The sequence below is a fragment of the Bubalus bubalis genome, chromosome 16 (genome assembly GCF_019923935.1).
Source record: "Bubalus bubalis isolate 160015118507 breed Murrah chromosome 16, NDDB_SH_1, whole genome shotgun sequence".
Lineage (NCBI taxonomy): Eukaryota > Metazoa > Chordata > Mammalia > Artiodactyla > Bovidae > Bubalus > Bubalus bubalis.
In genome coordinates this window covers 5466163-5483405 of record NC_059172.1, presented here as the reverse complement: position 1 = coordinate 5483405, position 17243 = coordinate 5466163, and the positions used below count along the sequence as shown (strand labels likewise).

Sequence of the window (17243 nt, the reverse complement as noted above, 5' to 3'; positions counted from 1 at the left end):
GGAGAGTATCCCAAACAGGAAAAATAAGACCAGAGATATTGCATAGGAATAAATACAATAAGGGCTTCCCTGATGGCTCAAGCAGTGAAGAAGAATCTTCCTGCAATGCAGGAGACCCAGGTTTGATCCCTGGGTCAGGAAGATGCCTTAAAGTAGGAAATGGCAACCCACTCCAGTATTCTTGCTTGGAGAATTCCATGGACAGAGGAGCCTGGCGGACTATAGTCCATGGGTTGCAAAGAGATGGAGACAACTGAGCTACAAGCACTTTCAAATACAGGTAATATAGGTGAGAGAGTTCTGCACAAGAACTGTTGAATTATAATTTAAACTTAATACCAATTCAGAAAAGTATTATTAGGTTGGACCCTAAATCTTAGAAAATTGTCTTGAATTTAAAAATAAGGATGCTCCTTTAAGAAGAAAATGAGTTTTTACAAAATTGTAATTAAAAGTTAATACAAATGGGCGAAAGCAGGTAAGGAGAACACTACATCTTAAAGTTATTTGTATGGAAATACAAAAAACCTAGAATAGCCAAAGCAATCTTGAGAAAGAAGGATGGAACTGGAGAAGTCAACCTACCTGACTTCAGGCTCTACTAAAAAGCCACAGTCATCAAGACAGTATGGCACTTGCACAAAGACAGAAATATGGATCAATGGAACAAAATAGAAAGCCCAGAGATAAATCCACGCACCTATGGACACCTTATCTTTGACAAAGGAGGCAAGAATATACAACGGAGAAAAGACAATCTTTTTAACAAGTGGTGCTGGGAAAACTGGTCAACCACATGTAAAAGAATGTAACTAGAGCAGTTTCTAACACCAGACACAGAAATAAACTCAAAATGGATTAAAGATCTAAATGTAAGACCAGAAACTATAAAACTCCTAGAGGGGAACATAGGAAAATCAGTCTCCGACATACATCACAGCAGGATCCTCTATGATCCACCTCCCAGAATATTGGAAATAAAAGAAAAAATAAACAAATGGGACATAATTAAACTTAAAAGCTTCTGCACAACAAAGGAAACTATAAGCTAGGTGAAAAGACAGCCTTCAGAATGGGAAAAAATAATAGCAAATGAAGCAACTAACAAACAACTAATCTCAAAAATATACAAGCAACACCTACAGCTCAATTCCAGAAAAATAAATGACCCAATCAAAAAATGGGCCAAAGAACTAAATAGACATTTCTCCAAGGAAGACATAAAGATGGCTAACAAACACATGAAAAGATTCTCAACATCACTCATTATCAGAGAAAAGCAAATGAAAACCACTATGAGGTACCATTTCATGCCAGTAAGAAAGGCTGCAATCCAAAAGTCTACAAGCAATAAATGCTGGAGAGGATGTGCAGAAAAGGGAAGCCTCTTACACTGTTGGTGGGAATGGAAACTAGTACAGCCACTGTGGAGAACAGTGTGGAGATTTTTCTTTAAAAACTGGAAATAGAACTGCCACAGGATTCAGCAATACGACTGCTGGGCATACACACCAAGGAAACCAGAATTGAAAGAGACACATGTACCCCAATGTTCATTGCAACACTTTATAATAGCCAGGACATGGAAGCAACCTAGATGTCCATCAGCAGATGAATGGATAAGAAAGCAGTGGTACATATAGACAATGGAGTATTACTCAGCCATTAAAAAGAATACATTTGAATCAGTTCTAATGAGGTGGATGAAACTGGAACTTATTATACAGAGTGAAGTAAGCCAGAAAGAAAAACACCAATACAGTATACTAACACATATATATGGAATTTAGAAAGATGGTAACAATAACCCTGTATATGAGACAGCAAAAGAGACACTGATGTATAGAACAGTCTTTTGGACTGTGGGAGAGGGAGAAGATGGAATGATTTGGGAGAATGGCATTGAAACATGTATAATATCATATATGAAACGAGTCGCCAGTCCAGGTTCGATGCACGATACTGGATGCTTGGGGCTGGTGCACTGGGACGACCCAGAGGGATGGTACAGGGAGGGAGGAGGGAGGAGGCCTAGGATGGGGAACACATGTATACCTGTGGCAGATTCATGTTGATATATGGCAAAACCAATACAATATTGTAAAGTTAAAAAATAAAATAAAAAGTACAAAAATAAAAATAAAAAATAAAGTTATCTCTGAAGAACACATGTCCTCGCAATGAAAATGAGGTCTATTGGAAACAAGGCTTAAACATGCATGTAGGAGGGACCCTTCTGTAATGAGGTTCTTGGGCCTGAACATGAGGAGTGGGGGTTTCTGCAGGGGCATATCAGAGTTGAAAGGATCCAAGGAACAGAGAGCTAAAATCTGAGTCAGCACCAGACCTGTAATCAAATCCATAAAGGTGGATTGGGGCTGAGCTGTGGAAAGAACCGAATACACAGGCCACTTATACATTAATCTCTGAATTGTGTTTGTCTTTTTTTAATGTGTGATCTTGATAGATGTCAATGCCTGGACTTTATTTTCTGTGAGAAATTAAAGATTTGTTTAGCACTCAAGCTCTGAATGAAATAACAAAAATGGAAGAAATACATCCTTACAAATCAGCACGGTAGTTAACACCAGGAATTTGAACATTTGAACATGTTATCTATGGTCCCCAAACCACAGACTGGGATTAGATAGCTGCCAATGAATAAATCTAAGGACAGATCAGAATGCTTTGAAAGGAATTCAGATACCAATGACTCCATGGTATGGAACCATATGAACTATGGTTTTGGTATTGATTAGCTGGTATTTATTTAATCAAGTTAGTCAGATATAATGTTAATAACGTTGTGAATATTGGGGACTATACATTCTAGTTATATCAAGATTAAAAAAGAAAAGAGTACATAATATGCTAAAGAAAAGTTACATATACATATGCCTGTGTGTGTTTTTGTTGTATCAATCAACATGCCTTTTACATACAAGCATTTATATGTGTGTGTAAGTGTATGTGTGAGTATGTGTGTGGATACATCCATCAGTAGGAAAATATTAAGTCACAGATGGATGATACAATTTTTTCTGCATATAAAATAACAGATTGAAATTTAAGTATGATCTTTATATTAAAATATCCAAGAAGAAGAGAAATATATCAATAAACTAAAAAAAGCATTTTCATCATGTCTTCTTGATATTATGTACAGAAACTCACTCTCAATTTTTTAATATTTACTGTGAAAATATACTTTATTGATAAGCCAATTTTTCCTAAACACTTTTTTCATTGCCTCTTTTACATCTTTGTTCCTTAAACTATAAATGATGGGATTCAGCATGGGAATTACAATGGTATAAAATATAGACACAATCATATCATGATCTGAGGCATAGCTGGAACTTGGTCTCACATACATGAAGAGAACAGTACCATGAAAAATGGACACTCCAGTTAGGTGAGAACCACATGTAGAAAACACTTTCCTTCTCCCTACAGCAGATGGCATCCTCAGAATGGTCAGCAGAATGAAACCATAGGAGATCAGGACAATCAGGACAGTGACTATCTCAATAGAGCCTGCAAAGTAGAAGAGCAGAAGCTGGTTTGTGTGAGTGTCAGAGCAAGAAATAGCGAGGAGGGGAGGGCTGTCACAGAAGACATGTCTGATTTCATTGGATTCACAGAAGGATAACCTAAAAGTAGCCACTGTGTGTACAGAAGCATGCACGATGCCACCAACATAGGAAGCAATGATGAGTGGCACGTAGACTCTGGGTGCCATGCTGACTGAATACAGGAGGGGGTTGTAGATGGCCACGTAACGATCATATGCCATTGCAGCCAGAAGAAAGCATTCTGTGGTCCCAAAAGTAACAGCAAGAAACATCTGTGTTGCACATTCAAGAAAGGAAATGGCTTTGTTCTTTGACATAAAGTCTGCTAACATTTTGGGGGTAATTACTGAGGAATAGCAGGCATCCACAGATGAAAGCACACTCAGAAAATAGTACATGGGGCTGTGGAGCCGGGGATCCCCAATGACCAATACAACCAGTCCTAAATTTCCAATCAGTGTGAAGAGGTAAACTGCTAGAAACAAGAAGAATAAGATGATTTGCAGTTCAAGATTGTCTGTGAAGCCTTTCAGTAAAAAGGATGCTACTTCAGTGACATTCTTCATCTTGATACCTCATGGAACAAACTTGAAGAAGATTTTCAAAAAATTGCAATTCATTTCCTACCAAAAGAATGAATAACATTGTGATTCAATGGAATGTGATTTGTGTCCTATTTATATTTTGCCAGAGTATAATTTCCCAGTTGTTCAGAACATGGTGACAAGACAGTGGTTTCAAGCATTTATGCCACACACTGAAGACACAAATGGGAAAATATGTGTATTCATTCACTCACGGGCTGAATTCGTGCCATCTAAATCCATTAGATAAACCAGTTAATTTACCACTGAATTCTCTTAGTTGTTTCCATATTGCTGCTGCTGCTGCTGCTAAGTCGCTTCAGTCATGTCCGACTCTGTGTGACCCCAGAGACGGCAGCCCACCAGGCTCCCCTTCCCTGGGATTCTCCAGGCAAGAACACTGGAGTGGGTTGCCATTTCCTTCTCCAATGCATGAAAGTGAAATGCAAAAGCAAAGTCGTTCAGTCGTGTCCGACTCTTTGCGACCCCATGGACTGCAGCCTACCAGGCTCCTCCATCCATGGGATTCTCCAGGCCAGAGCACTGGAGTGGGGTGCCATTGCCTTCTCCTGTTTCCATATTAAATTAGCTTAAAACACCAAATCATTGGTTAAAATCAATTTCCTTCTCCCATACAATAACATGGCCTACTGTATCAGTGTGCAGATAACTTTAATAGGATATCAGCAATCTAGTTATATTCAGTAACTGTGTAAAATGTTTTCTTATAATTTGCTTATCTATAGAATGAAACATTAATATTGATTATACAAGGTGGAGCAAATACTGTACTATTAAATACATTCATATAGCTGAACCTTCAAAATATTGTTAAATAGATAATGCTAAATTAGATTGGTCTTGCAGAATAACCTCTCAGACAGGAACATTTTATGTGGTATTCCCAAATTCTTTCTAATTCTATAGCCCTTATTAGGTGCATCCAAAGGAAATAATCAAGATTTTCAAGATGATGGGACATGATTGAATTTAAAAATTGTATTGGAACTTATAGTTCATTTAAATGTATTTCTGAGATATTTAGCATTATATTGTTTTTTCATTTACTAATAATCATATTTATTATTTTCAGATATCTAAAGTCTTTGATTTTCAATGGTCTCAAGACCTGTGGTGAAAAGGTGAATTTTTCTGAAAACAAATCAATTTTTTAAATTATTATACTTGTCTGCTGCTAAGTTGCTTCAGTCATGTCTGACTCTGTGCGACCCCATAGACGGCAGCCCACCAGGCTCCCCCGTCCCTGGGATTCTCCAGGCAAGAACACTGGAGTGGGGTGTCATTTCCTTCTTCAATACATGAAAGTGAAAACTGAAAGTGAAGTCGCTCAGTCGTGTTGGACTCTTAGCGACCCCGTGGACTGCAGCCCACCAGGCTCCTCCATCCATGGAATTTTCCAGGCAAGAGTACTGGAGTGGGGTGCAATTGCCTTCTCATAGACATTGTTTACTGTGGTTCCAGTGAATTATCAACTAGATAATCCGAGTCACAATTAAAGTCACTTATAAAAATTGTAACTAAATTATGACAATAATAAACAAATATAAACATAAATTTAATCCTTTGTATTTTCTTTGCTATATTTATTCACCTATGTGATATGAAAGAACTATTAATAAAAGGATTACATAGCATATCTGGTCTTGTTAGGTCCAAATTCCTAAAACATTCAGCAAATGTCCTGAAGTTCTCTCTTACCTCAGCCAAAGCAGATTTTGATGTCCTATAAATACAATTAACTCAAGCTGCTTATATCTACATACTCAACTGTTGATGAAACCACAGGAGAGGTCCCAAGGGAAATATGCTCCAATTATGATCTAGTTCAAAATAGCAACCTGGTGACTCACTTAATAAAAAAGAAAATGGTCCTGGAATAATTAATGGCCCACATGAACTCCTGATTACCAAATTCAGACTTAAATTGAAGGATGTAGGGAAAACCACTAGACCATTCAGGTATGACCTAAACCAAATCCCTTATGATTATACAGTGGAAGTGAGAAATAGATTTAAGGGCCTAGATCTGATAGATAGAGTGCCTGATGAACTATGGAATGAGGTTTGTGACATTGTACAGGAGACAGGGATCAAGACCATCCCCATGGAAAAGAAATTCAAAAAAGCAAAATGGCTGTCTGGGGAGGCCTTACAAATAGCTGTGAAAAGAAGAGAAGTGAAAAGCAAAGGAGAAAAGGAAAGATATAAGCATCTGAATACAGAGTTCCAAAGAATAGCAAGAAGAGATAAGAAAGCCTTCCTCAACGATCAATGCAAAGAAATAGAGGAAAACAACAGAATGGGAAAGACTAGAGATCTCTTCAAGAAAATTAGAGATACCAAGGGAACATTTCATGTAAAGAAGGGCTCAATAAAGGTCAGAAATGGTATGGATCTAACAGAAGCAGAAGATATTAAGAAGAGGTGGCAAGAATACACAGAAAAACTGTACAAAAAAGATCTTCATGACCCAGATAATCATGATGGTGTGATCACTCACCTAGAGCCAGACATCCTGGAATGTGAAGTCAAGTGGACCTTAGAAAGCATCACTACGAACAAAGCTAGTGGAGGTGATGGAATTCCGGTTGAGCTCTTTCAAATCCTGAAAGATGATGCAGTGAAAGTGCTGCATTCAATATGCCAGCAAATTTGGAAAACTCAGCAGTGGCCACAGGACTGGAAAAGGTCCGTTTTCATTTCAATCCCAAAGAAAGGCAATACCAAAGAATGCTCAAACTACCACACAATTGCACTCATCTCACATGCTAGTAAAGTAATGCTCAAAATTCTCCAAGCTAGGCTTCAACAATATGTGAACCATGAATTTCCAGATGTTCAAGCTGGTTTTAGAAAAGGCAAAGAAGCCAGAAGTCAAATTTCCAACATCCGCTGAGTCATAGAAAAAGCAAGAGAGTTCAAGAAAATCATCTATTTCTGCTTTATTGACTATGCCAAAGGCTTTGACTGTGTGGATCACAATAAACTGTGGACAATTCTTCAAGAGATGGGAATACCAGACCACCTGACCTGCCTCTTGAGAAATCTGTATGCAGGTCAGAAAGCAACAGTTAGAACAGAACATATAACAACAGACTGGTTCCCAGTAGGAAAAGGAGTATGTTAAGGCTGTATATTGCCACCCTGCTTATTTAACTTATATGCAGAGTATAGCATGAGAAATGCTGGACTGGAAGAAGCACAAGCTGGAATCAAGATTGCCGGGAGAAATATCAATAACCTCAGATATGCAGATGACACCACCCTTATGGCAGAAAGTGAAGAAGAACTAAAAAATCTCTGGATGAAAGTGAAAGTGGAGAGTGAAAAAGTTGGCTTAAAGCTCAACATTCAGAAAATGAAGATCATGGCATCTGGTCCCACCACTTCATGGGAAATAGATGTGGAAACAGTGGAAACAGTGTCAGACTTTATTTTGGGGGGCTCCAAAATCACTGAAGATGGTGACTGCAGCCATGAGATTAAAAGACACTTAGTCCTTGGAAGGAAAGTTATGACCAACCTAGATAGCATATTCAAAAGCAGAGACATTACTTTGCCAACAAAGTTTCGTCTAGTCAAGGCTATGGTTTTTCCTGTGGTCATGTATGGATGTGAGAGTTGGACTGTGAAGAAGGCTGAGCGCCAAAGAATTGATGCTTTTGAACTGTGGTATTAGAGAAGACTCTTGAGAGTCCCTTGGACTGCAAGGATATCCAACCAGTCCATCCTAAAGGAGATCAGGCCTGGGATTTCTTCAGAAGAAATGATGCTAAAGCTGAAACTCCAGTACTTTGGCCACCTCATGCGAAGAGTTGACTCATTGGAAAAGACTCTGATGCTGGGAGGGATTGGGGGCAGGAGGAGAAGGGGACGACAGAGGATGAGATGGCTGGATGGCATCACTGACTCGATGGACGTGAGTCTGAGTGAACTCCGGGAGTTGGTGATGGACAGGGACGTCTGGAGTGCTGCGATTCATGGTGTCGCAAAGAGTTGGACACCACTGAGCGACTGATCTGATTTGATAGTAACACCTCACATTGCTACTAAAATAAAATTTGAAAATCAGTAGCAGTATGATAAGCTGCAGAGGCCAACACGAACACCTTAATGACACCTATTTTTAGAAAAAAAATAACATTAATATTGTTATTCTTTGCAAAATGGGTACATAATCTCTAAAATACTGTCTGCTGTTCAGTGTATCACTGTTCTTGAATGGAATTTAATGGGACAATATAATTGCCAACAAAATGGATATAAAATGATTTTGTTTAAACAAACAGCTCTGCACAAAAGTTTGAAATATAGGTTTCATTTATGTCATTCCTTACTTATCTGGAAACATTTAATATTAAATAATTTTATATTGTTTTCTTATTTAAATCAAACTCAATCTTGTGATGTGTGATTACTTTCATTTTTTACAGTTGTGAACATAAAAAGACACTTTGTGCACCTTATAGCAAAGCTAGCAGTTAATTGTGTACTTTCCACTATAATATTTCATGGTTGTAACAGTCCTTTAGTTATTCATATTTGTTGATTTTAAAGCTATGTAGTATGAAAACAAATGGTAAAGAATATAACAAAAAATAAACTGGAAAATAAATCACTTAAATTGACATGATATTTTAACATGATGAATCTAGTCAACAATTGAACATAATAACTTCTTTTATTAACAGCAAAATGCATCCATTTGAATCCAACATCTTCATCACTGACCATTCCATGACTACAAAGGAAATCATTAGATCCTGCTAAGAAACAAATAGGAAGATGTAGTTGGGTGGATTCTATTTTCACAAAATACTGCCTTTAGAACCTATACAGAAAAACTAAAATGGTGCAGCTCTCATCAGATTTAGATTCATACCAGATCCAGATGAAAAATGTGACTGAAGTAAACATGTTTATACTGATGGGCTTTACAGATGATTTAGAGGTGCAACTCTACCTATTTTTACTTTTTCTGGCAATCTATCTTTTTACACTGGTAGGAAATTTGGGACTGGTTATGATGGTCATTGTGGATTCTCGAATCCAAAACCCAATGTACTATTTTCTGAGTGTCTTATCATTCCTGGATGCCTACTATTCTTCAGTGGTCACTCCAAAAATGTTGATTAATTTCCTGTCAGAGAATAAAACCATTTCCTATCTTGGATGTGCAGCACAAATGCTTCTCTTTGTTACTTTTGGGACCACAGAATGCTTTCTTCTGGCTGCAATGGCATACGATCACTACGTGGCCATCTACGACCCCCTCCTGTATTCAGCCAGCATGGCTCCTAGAGTCTACGTGGGAGACTCATCATTGCTTCCTATGTTGCTGGCATCATGCATGCTACTGTACACACAGTGGCTACTTTCAGCCTCTCCTTCTGTGCCTCCAATGAAATCAGACACGTGTTCTGTGACATCCCTCCCCTCCTCGCTATTTCTTGCTCTGACACTCACACAGACCAGCTTCTACTTTTCTATTTTGTGGGCTCTATTGAGATAGTCACTGTCCTGATTGTCCTGATCTCCTGTGGTTTCATTCTGTTGGCCGTTCTGAGGATGTGTTCTGCTGAAGGGAGAAGTAAAGTCTTTTCTACATGTGGATCTCACCTAACTGGAGTGACTATTTATCATGGAACCATCCTCTTCACATATATGAGACCAACTTCCAGCTATGACTCAAACATGATCGTGTCAACATTTTACACCATTATCATTCCCATGCTGAATCCTATCATCTACAGTTTAAGGAATAAAGATGTAAAAGAGGCAATAAAAAAAATATTCAGAGAAGTTGGTTTATAACCATAGTGTATTTTTAGTACTGGATAAAGCTGCAAAGAACTTAAATGTTGATATCTTGATGCTAAGTAACTAGAGAAGAAATGCTCCATTTCAGTTACTAACGTTTGTGTAACCTAGAATAAAACATTACCAGTCCATCAAAAATAAGACTGGGAGCTGACTGTGGCTCAGATCATAAACTCCATATTGCCCAATTCAGACTTAAATTGAAGAAAGTGGGGAAAACCACTAGACCATTCAGGTATGACCTAAATCAAATCCCTTATGACTATACAGTGGAAGAACAAATAGATTTAAGGGACTAGATCTGATAGACAGAGTGCCTGATGAACTATAAACAGAAGTTCATGACATCGTACAGGAGACAGGGATTAAGACGATCCCAAAGAAAAAGCAAAATGGCTGTCGGAGGAGGTCTTACAAATAATTGTGAAAAGAAGAGAAACGAAAAGCAAAGGAGAAAAGGAAAGATACACCCATCTGAATGCAGAGTTCCAAATAATAGCAAGAAAGATAACAAAACCTTCCTCGGCCATCAATGCAAAGAGATAGAGGAAAACGATATAAAGGGAAAGACTAGAGATCTCTTCAAGAAAATTACAGATACCAAGGGAACATTTCATGCACAGATGGGCTCAATAAAGGACAGAAATGGTATAGACCTAACAAGAGCATAAAATATTAAGAAAAAGTAGCAAGAATACACAGAAGAATTGTACAAAAAAGATCTTCATGACCCAGATAATCATGATGGTGTGATCACTGACCTAGAGCCACACATTCTGGAATGTGAAGTCAAGTGGGCCTTAGGAAGCACCACTAAGAACAAAGCCAGTGGAGGTGATGGAATTCCAGTTAGCTATTTCAAATCCTGAAAGATGATGCTGTGAAAGTGCTGCACTCAATATGCCAGCAAATTTGGAAAACTCAGCAGTGGCCATAGGACTGGAAAAGGTCAGTTTTCATTCCAATCCCAAAGAAAGGCAATGCCAAAGAATGCTCAAACTACCACACAATTGCACTCATCTCATACTCTAGTAAAGTAATGCCCAAGAATCTCAAAGCCAGGATTCAACAATACATGAACAGTGAACTTCCTGATGTTTAACCTGGTGCTAGAAAAGTCAGAGGAACCAGAGATCAAATTGCCGACATCCGCTGGATCTTGCAAAAAGTAAGAGTTCCAGAAAAACATCTATTTCTGCTTTACTGACTATGCCCAAGACTTTGACTGTGTGGATCAGAATAAACTGTGGAAAATTCTGAAAGAGATGGGAATAGCAGACCAACTGACCTACCTGTTGAGAAACCTGTATGCAGGTCAGGAAGCAACAGTTAGAACAGAACATGGAACAGACGTGTTCCAAATAAGAAAAGGAGTACATCAAAGCTGTGTATCGTCACCCTGCCTATTTAACTTATATGCAGAGTATATCATGAGAAACGGTGGGCTGGAAGAAGCACAAGCTGGCATCAAGATTGCCAAGAGAAATATCAATAACCTCAGATATGCAGATGACACCACCCTTATGGCAGAAAGTGAAGAAGAACTAAAGAGCCTATTCATGAAAGTGAAAGAGGAGAGTGAAAATGTTGCCCTAAATCTCAGCATTTAGAAAACGATCATGGCAAAAGGTCCCATCATCACTTCATGGGAAATAGATGGGGAAACAGTAGAAACAGTGTCAGACTTTATTTTTCTGGTCTCCAAAATCATTGCAGATGGTGATTGCAGCCATGAAATTAAAAGACACTTACTCCTTGGAAGGAAAGTTAAGACCAACCTAGACAGCATATTAAAAAGCAGAGCCATTACTTTGTCAACAAAGGTCTGTCTAGTAAAGGCTATGGTTTTTCCAGTAGTCATGACTACTCTCATGTGAGAGTTGTATGTGAGAGTTGTACTATTAAGAAAGCTGAGCACTGAAGAATTTAAGCTTTTGAACTGTGGCATTGGAGAAGACTCTTGAGAGTCCCTTGGACTGCAAGGAGATCCAACCAGTCCATCCTAAAGGAGATCAGTCCTGGGTATTCATTGGAAGGACTGATGCTGAAGATGAAACTCCAATACTTTGGCCACCTGATGGGAAAAGATGAGTCATTTGGAAAGACCGTTATGCTGGGAAAGATTGAGGGCAGGAGGAGAAGGGGACGACAGAGGATGAGATGGTTTGATGGCATAACCAATTCAATGGACATGGATTTGAGTAAACTCCACTAGTTGGTGATAGACAGGGAGGCCTGGCGTACTGCAGTTCATGGGGTTGCAAAGAGTCAGACACGACTGAGCGACTGAACTGAACTGAACTGAGTCCATCAATGTAACACTTTACAAATATAGTTCCTATCATTTATCTGCTGATTATTACATTTAAACTGACCCATATTAAATATTGACTGATGTAAGTATACTGCAGTTGTCATTCATTCTATGATTTGTTTCACACTATTGTTATAGCTATAATCTTGGGATTTGGTAGATTGATATTAAGCTAAGTCACTTCAGTCGTGTCCCACTCTGTGCGACCCCATAGACAGCAGCCAACTAGGCTCTGCCGTCCCTAGGATTCTCCAGGCAAGAACACTGGAGTGGGTTGCCATTTCCTTCTCCAATGCATGAAAGAGAAAAGTGAAAGTGAAGTCGCTCAGTCGTGTCCGACTCTTAGAGACCCCATGGACTGCAGCCTACCAGGCTCCTCTGTCCATGGGGTTTTCCAGGCTAGGGTACTGGAGTGGGGTGCCATTGCCTTCTCTGAGATTGATATTAGCTCACATTAATTATAGGAATTCTTCAACACACATCATGAAGTTACTTCTCCATTCTGGAGCCCCTGTGAAGAACCTCCATGTGAGCTCACACAATATGTTCCATCCAGGTATACGGGCATGACTTTTCCAGTTTGGCTCAACATCATATATCTTTATTCCATTATAAAGTATTTTCTGATTACTGTCAAATCATAGAAATAGATTAGGTCCATTTTGAAACTCCAAAAATTATACTGAAGGTAGATGGTAATATTTATTGAGAATATGCTTAAGGTTAAGTCAGTTCAGTTCAGTTGCTCAGTTGTATCCGACTCTTTGTGACCCCATGAACCGCAGCATGCCAGGCCTCCCTATCCATCACCAACTCCCGGAATTTATGCAAACCCATGTCCATTGAGTCAGTTATGCCATCCAACCATCTCATCCTGTCGTCCCCTTCTCCTCCTGCCCTCAATTTTTCCCAGCATCAGGGTCTTTTCCAATGAATCAGCTCTTCCCATCAGGTGGCCAAAGAATTGGAGTTTCAGCTTCAACATCAGTTCTTCCAGTGAACATTCAGGACTGATCTCCTTTAGAATGGACTGGTTGGATCTCCATGCTGTCCGAGGGGCTCTCAAGAGTCTTCTCCAACACCACAGTCCAAAAGCTTCAGTTCTTTGTTGCTCAGCTTTCTTTATAGTCCAACTCTCACATCCATACATGACTACTGGAAAATCCATAGCTTTGACTAGCTGGACCTTTGTTGACAAAGTAATGTCGCTGCTTTTTAATATGCTGTCTAGGTTGGTCATAACTTTTCTTCCAAAGAGCAATCATCTTTTAATTTCATGGCTCCAGTCACGATTTTCAGTGATTTTGGAGACCAGAAAAAGAAAGTCTGACACTCTTTTCATTGTTTCCCCATCTATTGGCCATGAAGTGATGGGATCAATGCCATGATCTTCGTTTTCTGAATGTTAAGATTTAAGCCAACTTTTTCACTTTCCTCTCTCACTTTCATTAAGAGGCTCTTTAGTTCTTCTTCACTTTCTCCCATAAGGGTAGTGTCATCAGCATATCTGAGGTTATTGATATTTCTCTTGGCAATCTTGATTCCAGCTTGTGCTTCATTCAGTCCAGAATTTCTCATGATGTACTCTGCATATAAGTCAAATAAGCAAGGTGACAATACACAGCCTTGACGTACTCCTTTTCCTATTTGGAACCACTCTGTTGTTCCATGTCCAGTTCTGTTGCTTCCTCACCTGCATACAGGTTTCTCAAGAGGCAGGTCAGGTGGTCTAGTATTCCCATCTCTTACAGAAGTTTCCAGAGTTTGTGGTGGTGATCCATACAATCAAAGCCTTTGGAACAGTCAATAAATCAGAAATACATGTATGTCTGGAAATCTCTGGCTTTTTTGACAATCCAACTGATGTTGGCAACTTGATCTCTGGTTCCTCTGCCTTTTCTAAAACAAGCTTGAATATCTGGAAATTTAGAGGCTTCTTGTTAAAGCCTGGCTTGGAGAATTTTGAGCGTTACCTTACTAGCATGTGAGATGAGTGCAATCATGAAATGTTTGTCTTACTAAGACAAGTGTGAAATAAAAATCATATTTATGGCTAGATAAGAAAAATGTAAAGAAATTTTAAAGGAATTTATTTTTTAATTGTATAAAAATTAATTTAATAAATAACAAAAATGACTTTAATAAATATTTTAGTACTGATCATTTTTCATTGACTTAGAATACATTATATCCATTCATTAGGAAGTTTAGAACATTTTTTTTTTCTTTTCAGGGGAAAAAAAAAAAAACCTTATTTGTACCTTGTGATATGTTCTGTTAATTTGGCTTGGTGTTCATCTTTGAACATCTTTGAAGCATGTCTTGCTTTCTTTGTCTATATATTTTTCCCTTGTTCTATTTTCCTGACTTTAATTTAATAAAATTTATTTATTTTTTCCTTAAAAAACTGGAAATAGAACTGTCATACGACCCAGCAATCCCTTGCTGGGCATACACACTGAGGAAACCAGAATTGAAAGAGACACATGTACCCCAATGTTCATTGCAGCACTGTTTACAATAGCCAGGACATGGAATGAACCTAGATGTCCATTAGCAGATGAATGGATAAGAAAGCTGTGGTACATATACACAATGGAGTATTACTCAGCCATTAAAAAGAACACATTTGAATCAGTTCTAATGAGGTGGATGAAACTGGAGCCTATTATACAGAGTGAAGTAAGCCAGAAAGAAAAACACCAATACAGTATACCAACGCATATATATGAAATGTAGAAAGATGGTAATGATAACCCTGTATGTGAGACAGGTAAAGAGACACAGATATATAGAACAGTCTTTTGGACTCTGTGGGAGAGGGAGAGGGTGGGATGATTTGGGAGAATGGCATTGAAATATGTATAATATCATATGTGAAACAATTTGCCAGTCCAAGTTCGATGCATGATACAGGAAGCTTTGGGGCTGGTGCACTGGGATGACCCAGAGGGATGGTATAGGAAGGGAAGTGGGAAGGAGGTTCAGGATGGGGGACACATGTACACCCGTGGTGGATTCATGTTGATGAATGGCAAAACCAATGCAATATTATAAAGTAATTAGCTTCAAATTAGAATAAATAAATTTATATTATAAAAATTCCCATGATCTCTTTTCCTTCATCTCATGTAAATAATATTTTGTTGTTCCTCAGTCACAAAGTCATGTTCAACTCTTTGTGACACCATGGACTGCAGCATGCCAGGCTTTTCTGTCCTCCATTAACTTCTGGAGTTTATTCAAACTCATGTCCATTGAGTCCGTGATGCCATCCAACCATCTCATCCTGTCGTCCCCTTCTCCTCCTTCCTTCACTCTTTCCCAGCATCAGAATCTTTTCCAGTGTGTCAGCTCTTCCCATTTGGTGGCCAAAGTAATAGAGCTTCAGCTGCAACACTTCAACATCTGTCCTTCCAATGAATCACTTGATGGTCATTTGAGTTGTTTCTGTTCTTTGGCTTTCATTCATAGTGCTTATGAACATTTTCATCCATGCATTTAAGTGAATTTATGCTTTCAGTTAACTTTAGATACTGAATATTAGACCAAAACCAGATGGCTCTGTGATGAAATGTACCAAATATTATTTTTTAAAAAAATCAATCATTTAACACTGCAGAAGAGGACAGCATTCGGGAGGTTAATGATCAGCAACATAGAAGAAACTTAGTTTGCAGGATTGGTGTCATTTATTCACTAAATCATGTCAGACTCTTTTTGGTCACATGTACTGTAGCCCACCAGGTTCCTCTGTCCATGGGCTTTTCCAGGAAAGAATGCTAGCCTGGGCCTTCTCCGGGGGATCATACTGACCAGGGCCCATATCTGTTGCTCCTGCATTGGCAGCAGTATTTCTTTACCACTGATTCACCAAGGAAGCCCAGTTTCTAAAATTATGTTCTGAAAAAGACTCATCCACATACCCTAGTCAGCTAAAATCTGGAAGCTTATAACCGAGGATACTTTTTACTTTGCTGAGCCAGTCTTTCTGAATCCCATTTTTACATCAAGCTAGCCTGTACCCTGACTATTATAGATTCTCTTCCTAGAACAATGTCATCTTTAGGCAAACTGTTCTTTGCTTAATGGAATTTTCCTCAGTTAATAGGACTGGGCCTGGATGTTTGAAAAGACTTAGCTAGTATATTCCAAATCATGTTGGCTGGTATTAGCATGTTTTAGAGAATGTCTGCCAGTGGTATAAGCCCTTCAACAGCCCCTGGTATTTTATGTAATACTTTCTTTAATATAGTAGTGAATTTTATTTCCTCAGTTCTGGTAATCATAATACAATTTTGTTGAAAATGCCCAATCAGTGGTGATAAGAAATGTTAACAGTGGAGTCAGACTATCAGTGTTCAAACCTGAGCTTGTTCTTTCACTAGTGAGTGATTATGGGCCAGTTGTTTACTGTGTTCTTTAGTTTCATCCTCTATAAATTGCAAACGTCAGATACATTCATTGAGGTTTAGATCTAGGTGCTGGGGAGATGATGTTGAACAAACTAAACAAGAATCCTCATTCATTAAACTTACATGATAGTGTGTGAGGTGCAGCAGACAAGAAGCAAAATACACTAGTAAAATATTATAAAAGGTAAAATGTAGATAACTGCTATGGAAAATAAATGAAACACACAAGGGGGAGGGGAATAGGTACACTTTTGAATGTTTTTATCAAGAATAAAATAGGAAGGAAAGCATGCATTTCTCTGCGAATAGGAAATTTCTGAATGAAAGGGAAAATGGAAAAATTCCAAGAACTGTCAGTATTAGTGTGGACAGAACAGTTAGGGTGTCAGTCGTCAAATCAAAGAATGATTAATAGAATAATAAAGAATGAGTTAATGGAGGTAAGGAGTGGGGACAAGGTCACTGTGGAGCAGTGGGCTATTATGAAGATTATAACACAAAAAGAACAACCACA

At 38.5% G+C, this 17243-nt stretch overlaps 2 protein-coding genes across 2 annotated transcripts; one reads left to right on the top strand and one right to left on the bottom strand.

The window, feature by feature from the left end:
• Window positions 1–3184: 3184 nt before the first annotated feature.
• LOC102414007 (olfactory receptor 5T2-like) lies at window positions 3185–4156 on the bottom strand. The gene has a single exon (XM_025266368.3). The coding sequence runs from the start codon at window positions 4139–4141 to the stop codon at window positions 3185–3187; it is 957 nt and encodes a 318-aa protein (XP_025122153.1). The 5' UTR covers window positions 4142–4156.
• Window positions 4157–9029: 4873 nt separating this feature from the next.
• Window positions 9030–9994, top strand: LOC102412701 (olfactory receptor 5T3-like). The gene is given in 2 exon segments (XM_025265862.1): window positions 9030–9491; window positions 9494–9994. Coding segments are annotated over 2 exon segments (963 nt in total).
• Window positions 9995–17243: the final 7249 nt, after the last annotated feature.

What these genes read in the sequence shown, in the direction of transcription:
- LOC102414007 (XM_025266368.3), bottom strand. Translation starts at nt 4,141, where the DNA reads ATGAAGAATGTCACTGAAGTAGCATCCTTTTTACTGAAAGGCTTCACA.